Below are 13,102 nucleotides of genomic sequence, written 5' to 3' on the forward strand. Positions count from 1 at the left end.
CATGTTGATATAAATGCTCGATTTTTGTCTCACTCTCAGTTTGTCATGAAATCAGTTTGTCCAATGCCGCCGACGACGACCCAGAAATCTCAACAGTTATGTTTGTCTTTCCAAAAACTCGTGCTAATTTAAACATAAAATAAAGTAAATGCTTAAGTATTTTAATGACGGAGTTTAACAAGTGATATGAGAAATAATTACATTAAAATTACATTCCCAACACTAATATGTTATTACTGATGGACATGTTTAACACCGGAAATGAGAAGACTGTAATAAATAACCACATGAAAATACACAACAACCAATACAATATGACATGATTCGTAAAGAATATATCCACATTTCAAACACTACTAAAATACTGAACCAGGATGAATAAATATTATTAAATTAAGGTAAATAAACAAAAATTAAGGCATAATTAATTTTTAAAGTTTTAAAAATTGTTATAAGTGGCAGTAACATTGGAATTAAAGCGATCAATTAAAATCAAAAGAATAGCCTGTCCTTAAGCAAAACACCGACAGTGCAATCACAGTAAGAACAAAAAAACAATACACGCAATGACATTTACCCGGGCCCCTGGTTTATGACACCTAACAAGGGATATTGAAACATCACTATTGGCAACCTCGAAGCAGACGGAGAAGGGACACGTGGCTTCTGCACTGACGGCGCGTGATTACAAAAATACTGGTTTTGGGGCGGCGATTTTAGGGGATTTTACGTTTTATTTATATAACGACGACTAGCCGAAATATTGGGGAGGCGGTCGCCTGCCCTGCCTCCCCATTACCTACGCCCCTGAGCAGGGCTGTTGCTGACACTTCGACACGCCTGTACATGGATCAAGTATTGTGTTAAAGACGCTATAATTTTATCTAGGAAATATTACGAACATTTGATCTATAATGAAAAAAACATCACCTAATATATATTATAATTGTCTTAAATTTCATTTAAATCTGATTATTAAAGTAAAACTTATTAATTTCAATCTTAATTAACTTTAATTGAATCGTGCGCGGTATACCTTTACACCATTATCCGTGTTGTGACAAACATTAAAGTACAACGGATTAATTATTATACCAATTAATTTAATTGATTAATTTTTGACCATTTTAATATATATTTCGTTGTATATAACACCTTTTACACCTCTTACACACAGACATATAACCCGAGAAAAACACCAACCACAAGTGTAAAAGAGACATTATTTGTGACAACCAAATTTTCAGATAATTAAAAAAAGACATCATATCTATGATTTATACTTGGTGCGAGTTGACCAAAAAAGACGTGCAATCGACCAAAAAAACGTGCGAGTTGACTTAGGTACGAGTTGAACGCCACCCAAAATAGTTAGTATATTGTGACCTATATGCACTTCCGGTCGACATCTTCCTAACGTGCAACTTTCCGGTTCCGGTTTTATGATATCACCTGACATAAAATGGCACATACAGCACAGAAAGGAAAATTAATAGCCGTTATTGGCGATGAGGTATGTTTTAACATTATGGTTTTAACAAGCGAAATAGACTTTAAAGATGGTGTTTGAACATTTCCAAGCAAACTATATGTAATTATGACAAAACGTCTAAAATATCGCAAAATTATGAACTTGTATAGAAGTCGGATAATGAATTTATTGTCAAAATTTTGACAAGTTCTTAAATATATAAAGATACAAATTTTAGAATTTTACGAGGTTATGTATTTTTCATTTAGGACACGTGTACAGGTTTCCTGTTAGGAGGCATCGGAGAGATCAACAAAAAGAGAGAAGCTAACTTTTTGGTTGTCAACAAAAGTAAGCTTCTTTAATGTTTAGTTCTCAACTAAGTATTTTTTAATCAGATCTTGTTATGCTGTATTGTAGTCAATAAGTTTGAGCTTCTGTTAAGCTATTGGTCAGTTTTGTTTCTAGTGATTTTTTTCATTCGTAACAAATGAGTGTAGGACATTACAGGGTTCGCCAAAACCGTCGGTCCGCCGGTCCTGACCGGCAAATTTTTCTCAGGACCGACAAGTGATTTAAGATAATCGGTCCGACACAATCGGATGAAAAATGGTTTTAAAAAGATCACTCAAATTGTATAATGTGCTTTTGGATTAATAGAAGGTAAATGCGTTTTGTTCAACTTCTGTCAAAATCCCTTTTTTCTAACCTTCATTTGATGTTTTAAGTTGGATTAGAATTAACTATCACATCCGAGTTCAAAATCAATGGTCTTTGTTAAAAAAAAGCAACCGAGTGCGTCCGCCATTTTGTTTGTTCCATTTAATTTCTCCACAACAAAAACCGCATGAAAACTTGTTTCAACAGGCATTTGTGAGCATTTCTGTTAAATAGTTTCCTTAATATATTGTTCTGGGAAGGATATATTTTAATTTACATAATAACAGTTTCTGAAATCAAAATTAGATTTTTCACCCGATGTACTATATTTCGGATATTTTAAAATTCACCCTAACTTTTCAAGAACACGGATTTGTAGAGATGTGGAAGCTAAAAAACAGTTTGACAAAAAGAAGTCTAAAAAGTATGCCTTTGGTTTATAATTATATGTGGTTTATTATCAATATAATAATTGTTTAATTATATCGACATTGGACATGTTTTTATTGTATTTTAATGTGATCAAAACCAATAAACATCTAAAAGGTACTTCTTTTGTTGTGATTTGCTGTTATAGTATAGTCCGACAGTGGGACAGACAGAAACTGTTTCGGACTGACAAAAATTTCAAGACTGTCAGCAGGCTTTTTCCGCCCTATGCCACGGGTCCGAAATTCGGCCCCATTCCCAATGCAAATCTGGTTGTTTTTTTCCCAATTGGAAAAAAAAATTCCCAATTCAAAAAAAAAAAAAAAAAAATTTTTTTTTTTTTTTTTTTTTTTACCTTGAAATATATAAGTTAACCTGATCCGGTGAAGAAAATAGAAAGTGTTGCATAATTAAATTATCTGTTGCCTTGAATTTGTTTTAAAAACTGTAAAATATGTTAATGATTATTTAAGACTTTCCTTATTTTCCTCAAAATCCGGCACTTCACACGATTTTTTTCACCTCAAAAAAGGCCAGGCCTTTTTCCCAAATTTAGATTAAAAACCTGCACTTATCTCACATGTTCATAATACTTTGTAAAATTTTAATAATAAGTTATCAAAACAGTCGTTATTTACCAGTTAACGGCTCCTTTGAAATATAAGAAACACTGTTTACATGCGATAATTTTTCCCAATTGAGCCGATTTTGCGAATAATTTTTTTCCCAAAATGGGGGTTTTCACGACGCAAAATTCCCAAAATTCCAGTGTGGCGTATTCCCAAAATGGAGCGGAAAAAGCCTGGTCAGTCCGAATGACTGACAGATTTTTCAAGTTTTTGCGAACCCTGACATTAGCCCTCTGGGACATTAGCCCCTAGGACAAAAGCCCCTAGGACATTAGCCCATTTGGACATTAACCCCTAGGTCATTTGCCCCTTAGGACATTAGCCCCTACCTTTTTTTACATTCATTATTTAGGTATTTAATTTCATCTTTTTTTTTAATTTATATAATTAATGGTGTGTTTTTTTAACAGCAACAACAACACATTATGTCACTTATGTATCTACTTATAAGGTAATTTTAGACTTCTGGATGGTGTCAGATAGCATAAAGTTTGCAAAATAAATAGAGTCCAAAGAAAAAATAGTAAAGAAATTGTAAAAAAAAACACACTAAAATGTACGTGTGTGGTACAAGCTATATATTGTTTGTTTTTACATATGAAATTAAAAAATGGAATAAAAATGTTTACATAAAAAAGTTTTGAACGTTTTTAAACACCTGGGGGCTTATGTCCAAGCGTGAACTTTTTTGAAGGGGCTTTTGTCCTAGGGGCTAATGTCCTAGAGGGCTTATGTCCGTACCCCATAACAAATATAAGAGCAATCAAGTTTTGGTGAAGTGATTTTTATGTGCCATTTTGTTTATATTTCTAATAAGACTTTAATATCCAAACAGATGTTCCCTAATTTGATGTTCCATGATTTTCTAAGTTAACACAGGGCATAATTTTGTCCATTTTGGTATAAGCAAATTTATAGTCATAAGCATTTGTATGAAGTTGCAAAGCTTGGCCAGTCTTGTGACATTCTCTAATTATTTGATAAATCCATGTAATTTAATGTCCTCTTTCCTGTAATTAAGCTAAAAAAAAAATGCAAGTGAATTGTTAAAATTTGATATGAATTATGTGTAAAAAAAATCTTTAATAAGATTTTCACATTTTTTGACATGTCTACATTAAAATTTGAGGGAGAAGTGAGTTCTCCCTCGTCTGAAGTTAGGAAGAAGTGAGGCAACCTGAAGCAAAAGTGGTTTCTGTTCAGCGTTTAATAAATCTACTGGTTTTATATCCCTTATTAAACCATGCTCGTCATCATTATGCTTAATCAGAACAATTCACATTTGTCAGTTTGGGGGAAAACACTCAAAAAGAACAAACACACTTAAGTGTTTATGTTGTGTTATTATTGTATTTCACTGAATTGAGTTAATATTCTATTGGTCAATTTCTGGGTCAAAGTAAATCTCAATAGAATTAAAATTCACTTCTTCTTCATGTTATTAGAGGGAGAAGTTTAAATGTCCAGTGAGAAGGTATCTCCCAGGTCTCCCTCATGGCTGAGCCCTGCGCGACTTGTTATTAAAGTTTATTTGCTTTTGTCATTGCATATTTAGGCAATATATTTACTTAACAAGTTACTGTTAAGAGTCTTAAAGAGGAGCACGAGAGAAGTAACAAGGAGCAACATGCAGCATCGGGCTATTTTAGTTTTTACATTAGAACTTTATTTTCCAATATTGAGAAATATCTTGCCATAATCCAATTATAATAAAAGTCCAGCTTACCTAAAATGCCTTATGGACTGTTATTCTAAAACTGTATAAGTGCAGTGCCAGACCTTAAAAGGACACTACTTTGGGCATCCAAATACCACTAGCCATGACCCTCATATCATTAAATTTGCATCCCATTAGATGTACTATTTTTCTGATATGCTTCTTTCCAGTTTTTAAAATTAAAAATATAACATAAGTTTTATAAAGTCAAAAGCATGAGGGAATACAATTAAACATTTTACACTGTTTGAACCATTTCATTCTCAAATTTATACTTAGTTCTCATTGTTCTTGTATCCATGTAGGATCTAGTGTTTTGAATGTATATTTTATGGTTTTTCATTACATATTTATTTCTTAACCATGTATATGTACACACATATATTATTATTTGAGAAAGCCCATTTTTCATTGTTTTGATAGAAAACATACTAACCGTTACTTTTAAATCAGACAAAAAAGAAGGAATGCAACGCCAAAGTATCTGGAAACCCCTAAATATTAGCCACAATATGATGTTTTGATATGAAATTTAATGCTTTACCAGTCAACATGGTTTACATGTTTTATTTTCAAAATACTTAATACCAATGTGAAAAGTGTTCAATGAGTTTACCTAATGTGCCCATGCATGTGATTTCAGACACGAGTGTTATGGAGATTGAGGAGCACTTCCGTGAATTCATCAAGCGACCTGATATTGCTATTATCCTTATCAACCAAAATGTAAGTAAAAGCAGTAATATATTGCTAATTATTTAGAGTTCTGTTACATGCACTTCCTGACCAACTGTCGGCAACTCTTGGACTTATGAACTATAGAGCCGTTTTGGAGAACTCCGACAGTACAGTGTAGTAACCAGGAGGCTGCGTATATGGTCAACTTCATAGTTTCAGTATACAGACCAAATTAACAGTTTCTCGCTTAAACATACATTTTAATCGTGAAGATTCATTTAAAAGTAATCATTGAACCAAATCTTGGATCTGGATCACCACCAAATGTTATAATTTATTAAATGCACCATTTCCCACCATCACACTGTCACAATATGGTAACATTCTGTTTATTTTTTTTTGCATACATACGGAATATTACGCTAGTCAATTGTTCCAAGAGTTTGTATCACTCGAGTGGCTTGTGTGATGACGTATCACACGAGAGGCGGAGCCTCGAGTGTGATGCGAAATAGCACAAGCCACGAGAGTGATACAAACTCTTGGAACAATTGACTAGCGTAATATTCCTTTTATTATATACAACAACTAACGAAAACAGTAAACAAATGTATTATTTTCTTTAACAAAACTGACAAAACAATGACTAAAACGGTACGCCATAGTTTATTTAAGACGCGTATGAATACAGTTTATGTAAATAAACGTGTAAACATTCGAACCGGGAAAACACAGGTTTCTGACACGCTTATCTTAATGCCATCGTTAATCCAATTTTTATAACAATTAAGTTGACAAATGTAATCCGCTGTTTATAACAGAAGCGTTTAAACGATATGCACTTCCACTTCTATCTTCCATGTCTTTATCGAAACTTAGTTTAAACCACACTATTTATTGTATTCCTATCGAAATATACATTTATGCATGATAATCACACACTCCAAAATACGTTTTTAACACATAGTTTACTGTTAAAAACACTACGTCTGACATGTCGTTCCAGAGTTAAGATAAAACTATTGTGTTTTGTCACAGAAATGACGTCACACGATGTACTACGTAATATATTTCGTAATATTAAATATTTCTATTTTCGGTGCGTGTAATGTGACGTCATTAAATGGGTCGAATTAGTCCGGCTAGTATGGTAATACGGAATTGGAAACAGCGAGTAGCGTAATACGGGATTTTTTATTTCAACGATTGATACAACCTGTATTTTGTTAAAAGCGTTAACAATGTATATAATAAATGAAGTTAACATGTCACTGGTACCCTTCTAGGTTGCTGTGATGTTACTTTATTTTGGTTGCTTACGTATTCATATAAATCAATAAAAAAGTATAATTTAAAAGGAATAATTGATTTAAACACTGATCTTTAGCTCCACAAAGTGTCTATCCTTAACACAATCTGGTAACATTGTGTTGATTTTTTGTTTGCATGTTCATTTGTCACTGCCGTTCTAGGTAGCAGAGATGATTCGTCATGTGATAGATAACCACACAGATCCAATACCAGCTGTTCTAGAGATCCCCAGCAAGGAATGCCCGTATGATGCCAGTAAAGACTCTATCCTCAGGCGTGCAAAGGTATAGCAATTGCTTTACCAGTAATAATGTCAGTACTGCTCATGTAATGCTTCAACCCTTTACCTCTCAGATACACACTTTGATGCGTGTGTAGTTCCTTAGGAAAATTTATTAAATTGACTTTCTTACTAGATTCAATATTTACAGGCTACATTTCCAACCCTAAGATACTGATGAGCATCAGACAGCATAAGACCTGAACAGTCTTCTGTTTTGGTTTACGCTGGTTGCATACAGCCATTTAAAGTTTGCTCCTGAGTGTACAGATTGAAGTGTAGTCTAAAGTTAATTCTGTTAAAATATCAATACATTTAGAACCATGCTGTGGGATTTGATCATGATATAGATGCAAGTTGAAATTAATACTCATAATGTATGTCTTATGAGAACACCTAGGCAGTTCTTAATGTGGTTTACATATGTAAGATGCAATGCAGAGACAATATGGTTATTTCTATATAATATATTCTGAAATCTTTCTTTTGAGATGAATTTTTGTTTGCTAAATGATACAATACTGGTAAATATAGTTGTTTGGGTTGTACATTAGACCATGAGTACTCTAGGTGCAGCAATTCACTTAATGCAGACTGAAGTGGGAATGTAGTCAACAATTTACAACATGTTGCACTGAATATCTATAAGAGAATAGCAATCATTTCAGTATATAAAAATACAAATATTACAGAATGCTAAACAATCAAAACATTAGCATAATTGTACATGTGGGGAAGTACACAAAATGCAAGAAGTCTAATTTGCATGTAAAACGGGGATGAATGTATGAGCATAATGTATACTCCCATATGAGTCTGTGCCGTCTGCACAGGCTAATCAGGGATGTCACTATTTGTGTAGACTGGATTTGTAACAAAGGGACTTCCTTTAAACAAAAAACAAAATCCATAAAAGCAGACTGCAAATTCTTATTTGGGCTGACAATTTAGGCACATCAATAAGCTTGGTTTTCACAGAGATTTGCACATATAAATCACCATGGGTTTTTTGTTTTCCAGGGTATGTTTTCAGCTGAAGACTTTAGATGAGGTGTGGGAACAACTAGCTAGAATACCCCAATATCTGCTTGGACGTCTAAATAATAATCAAGAAAACATTTCCAAATGTAGAAAGATCTTCTTTTTTTACATGAATTACGCTTGTCAATATAGTTAAGAAGAATGATTTTATTTCAAAAACTGGTGTGAATTATGTGAGAAAGATGTGTTCATTTTGGCACAGTAAACTGGTGTGAATTATGTGTGAAAGATGTGTTCATTTTGGCACAGTAAACTTTTATGCCATAATGGAGTGATAATGCATTTTAGTGTATTCAGATTTATTTGTTATTGTTCTTTCTATTCAATTTACTATCAACACTTTGCACCACTTGTTACAGTATTTATTATTGAAAAGTTGAACATGTGAATTTGACCACTTTACAATAAATAATAGTGATTATTTATTAAAGGTAAAATTTACCCAGTCTCAGAAAATCATTAATGCATGAGCGTTAAGTATCAATGCAGATTGCAATCGATTGGCCTGTGCAGTCTTCATGGATTTTTAGTGTAAAAGACACTTCATTTAAACAAATTTTTCATAAAAGCAGAACGATTTGTCCCTTATTAGCTTTTGTAGACTGAAATATTTTTAATGATTATTTAATTTCTAGTCTACCTGTAATAATTATTAAACCAGTAGCAATATTATTGTTAATATCCATTGTATGTATATTTTCTATGTGTTTTGTGTATTTTTAGATGTTTTAGATAAACAAGTATGCACAATTATATAACATTTTGCTGCATTTTGTAATTAACATGAAAGGTTTTCATGTAATTTCTAAGAATGCTAATAAAAGTATTGTGCAACATTTATCGTTGTTTTGACAGTATGGTGTTATCACATAACAAAATACTAATTCTGAATTGTCCACACCCTAAACCCTTATAGCGCTGGAACCCAATTTTAAAGGCCTTTGCAAACAGTTTGGATCAAGATCAGATCCCACAAAACGTGGCGTCTGATCTTGATCCAAACTGTTTGCTATTCTGATAGTGGTCTTTGAAAAAAAGTGAAGAAAAATGATGATTGTAGAAATTCAGAAGACACCAATTTAGCAGACTACAAATATCCCAACATGCAAAGGGTTAAAGGAATAGATAATGTTACTCTGAATGGTTAGTTTTCTATCTGTCTGATTGTTTGAAAAGAATTTAAAACTGTGTTTTGGGGACAGATATCTAAGGAAAAATGCATCATGATCAGTGAATAACATATTTATTACCGGTATATAAAAGTACTTTAGTGGCGTGAGAAGTGTGTATGTCATACAACTATGTGTCAAATATAATTTGTTTTTGTTTGTGTAGTAAACTTTTTTTCATCCACTAGTTAAGAACTTTCACAAAATAGCATATATTCAATAGAGTAAATACACCTGCGTGATGTACTATATTAGAATATTTATACCCCACTGAGGAATATAGTTTACAAACTTCCGTCATCCCACCAGTGTGTTTCTGCTCTGTAAATCAAGCATTTGTCTTCAGATTATCACTAAACTTTTGGCAACTGTTTATTAGCATAAAATGGATACAAAGTAACATAACCAGTCACTTTTAAGTTACGGCCTTTTAATTATTTTATGTGTTAATTGTGTACTTAAGTTTTTGTACAGATAACAATGCAAAAAGTTATCACCTTAAAACTTTTTTGGGATTTTGTCTGGAGTGTATCTGCTCTCTTTTCTTAATTATTTTTCATTAGATTGTCACCAAACTTTAAGAAAATGTGTTTGAGAAGATGTTGGCAGCCACATTCAATAACCATTCTCCAAGCACGTTTGAGTTATGTTCTCTTGGCAATTTTTTAAGAAGTAAAAATGTGCGGATCATATTCTTGACTCAACTTGAACTTAGTAGGTAGGTTGACATCATTTAGGGGATGTGCATTGCACAAGAACCATAACTCTTGCTCCTCTAATTATAGTTATTTTTCTTTTTTGATGTTTGTACATAAATTTTATCTGGATCATACCTTGAAAACTAAAAGAGGTATCAAATTTATATGTCAAGGGAATCTTCAATGCACACGTTCCATGACTATTGCTCCCATATTAGAAGAGTTATTGCCAGTTGTTAATTTGTTTACTTTAATGTTGTCTTTATGTTATGATGAAAACTAAAAGACCTATTTAGTTGAAATTAAAACTTAGGTGCCCAGTAAATCTCGTTATGCTGATGCACAGTGTACACAAACTACAACTCATACTTCCATGTTATTAGAGTTATTTCCCCTTTTTATGTACATGTATTTAAAGTGTGGCTAAAGCATTTTTGGAAAATTAAGAGGCGTCGACTTGAAACTTCAAAGGTAGGTAGATCATATTGAGTGGCTGTGCTACTCTTTTTTTTTTAGAGTTTATACGGTTATTTCTTAATAAATCCACAGAATAACTGCCCACAAAAACTGATTTATGTGATACGTGGCATTAAGTGGGGCATACGTTTAAGATGGACCAATTTCTTGTTAAAGACTATAAAATGTGTTTCGAAGTTAACAATTCACACGCACATGATGGTACTGAAAAGCCATACGTGTTCTCGATGGGTATTGAAAGTATGTTTTCTAATGCAACCTTTAAGCGTCTAAGGAACCCTTGACAGAAAAAATGTCATATTATCAGCGATCAAATTTTGTTGTAACCCCAAACGGTCCTGTCCAAAACAGAAGAAGTATGATACACATGTATTGCAATTAGAAAACACACGTCAGCAAAGAATGAACTAATGTGATATATGTTGATTATGAAGTGAATTTTCGCACCTTGGCATAATAATTTCAAACGTTTTTGTGTTCAGCAGCGAAATCTTCGGGCATCTGTGCCGTTTGGAAACTCTGGTCCTGTACACATTCGGTTTTCAAAAGACGTATTTGAATGACTAAGTACCCAACTGTGATGCACAATTGGCAATCTACCGGTACATTGTACATATGTATATTCAGCATGACAATGGGAATTAATTCTAAATAAGACTGGAATTAATTCTTAATAAGACTGTGGCTAAATTATTGAGACATGGTTGCTCTTTATGAAAAGTAGCTCAACCAGGACAAAGCTATAATACTTACACTGTGATGCTTATAGAAGGGTTTTCAAACGAATTAACGATACATTTATAACTACAAATTTGATTATTTGACCCACCGATATTTTCAGACACACTAGGAAATGTCAATAATATTTATTAAGAATATATCTTAACAGTGGCGTAGCCAGAGACACATTTAAGCCGGAAGTCTATATATGTGTCCGGGGTACGCCACGCTGGATTTTGTATTACCTCGAACGTCATTAGTACGTAAACCATGTTTAAGGTAGCCCACCCGTAATGGGCACCTATCCAATCATAATCTAATTTATTATTTTCTTAATCAGCATCATTTCCCTGAACTACATGCAAATTTTTAGGTAGGCTTTCCATGCTTTAAAAAATATATACTGATTTTTTTCAAAACCACCCCACGCTCGGCTTTTGTCCAGTTTATGTGCACCCCTGGGGTATATGCATGTTCCATAATTCATCCAGATTTCAAAATATAGGCATGCAGTTGGTGTGTTTTACAGATGCAGAAAAAGGTGTTTAAAGGTTAAACAAGATGAAAAAAGTTTTCTTTTACAGCCATTTGATTTTTATAACTTGTTATCTATGGAAGAGCGCCATGAAATATAAGTGGTTTCAGGCCACGTAGAAATTGGGTTGGTTAAAAACAAAGTGTCATACAATATAAAATAGTATCATTTAAGTAATATTTTGAACTTAGTTTTTATAGATACACTATAAACAGCAAAGTTACCAAGAAATAGACAGATTTACCGTTTACTTTTTGAAATAAAAATGCAACATGCATGGTTCGTATTTTCAGCAGTAAATCACCCAATTTAGCCAAAACATTGTGCATAAAAATTGCAACATATTTTACGATAAACATAGCTACTATGCCATACTAAATCAAATAACGTTAGAAAAGAAATAAAATGCGTCGAAAAAAGTATACGTCGTCGGCAGGATTCGAACCTGCGCACGGAATATCCCGAAAAGATTTCTAGTCTATCGCCTTAACCATTACCATAAGGCTACGGCACCTAATATTAGGCTCTTCAACCTTCGAAGAACTCGCGGGAAATCATTAGGGGTGCGCTACCTTAAAGATGAAAAATGATTTTGCCTTGCATGTATATATTTATCGTTTGTAGGATAAAACAGCGCTGAGCATTTACTGATCGAGAAATCCTTGACTTCGATAGTAGAAATACATAAGTTTAGATATGTTAAATGCGTTTTATCTATACTCTCTATGTTAAGTTTGTATTAAATGGTGACTAAGTCCAATCATATTGTAAATGTTGAAACATATGTCACCAGCATCGTCAGCAGCGGTAAAATGAAGTGTAAGTGTATACGCAGTAAAATGCAACGAATGTGGTGAATTCGTGGTGTGAACCCCGAACATAGTTGCTCAAAGAGATCATACACCGATGGATGGCCATACTTTGAACGTTATAACACTACACACGTTCTTCGAGCATTTTTTTATCGTCTTTGTAGAAAAGCATCAAGAAGAACGTACCCAGGTGAACAAATTTTGTACCAATCAAAATATGGAATATTATCATATAAAATTGGAATGCATTTTTTGTTACGCTGCTGAGGACAATTATCCAGGGACAATTATGCAACCGAAGAAGTTGGTATATTACGTGTATTATAGCTCTCATATGTTTGTCGGTTATGCAACCAGCGACATTGTTCTGATATATGATTCATAAAAAAGATATATTTTCTGCAACTTTAAACCGAGTCAGCTGATTTGTCGTGCCTCATCATGACTACAACTCTGTATATAAAAAATATACGTG

General features: G+C 33.2%; 1 protein-coding gene across 1 annotated transcript; it reads left to right on the forward strand.

The window, feature by feature from the left end:
* Positions 1-1,385: 1,385 nt before the first annotated feature.
* On the forward strand, positions 1,386-9,052 carry LOC127861274 (V-type proton ATPase subunit F-like). Its single transcript, XM_052399718.1, has 5 exons — positions 1,386-1,513; positions 1,741-1,822; positions 5,550-5,632; positions 7,057-7,179; positions 8,196-9,052. Exons 1-5 carry the CDS (start codon positions 1,463-1,465, stop codon positions 8,223-8,225), a joined length of 369 nt encoding a protein of 122 aa, XP_052255678.1. The 5' UTR covers positions 1,386-1,462; the 3' UTR covers positions 8,226-9,052.
* The last annotated feature ends 4,050 nt before the right edge of the window (positions 9,053-13,102 follow it).

This window comes from Dreissena polymorpha, chromosome 15, assembly GCF_020536995.1.
Source record: "Dreissena polymorpha isolate Duluth1 chromosome 15, UMN_Dpol_1.0, whole genome shotgun sequence".
NCBI classification, from domain to species: Eukaryota; Metazoa; Mollusca; class Bivalvia; order Myida; family Dreissenidae; genus Dreissena; species Dreissena polymorpha.

Excerpts from the sequence above, each read along its gene's own strand:
- LOC127861274 (XM_052399718.1), top strand. The coding sequence starts at position 1,463 with ATGGCACATACAGCACAGAAAGGAAAATTAATAGCCGTTATTGGCGAT. Across the intron at positions 1,514-1,740 it reads TAGCCGTTATTGGCGATGAG|GACACGTGTACAGGTTTCCT; the intron begins GTATGTTTTAAC and ends TTTTTCATTTAG. Across the intron at positions 1,823-5,549 it reads CTTTTTGGTTGTCAACAAAA|ACACGAGTGTTATGGAGATT; the intron begins GTAAGCTTCTTT and ends ATGTGATTTCAG.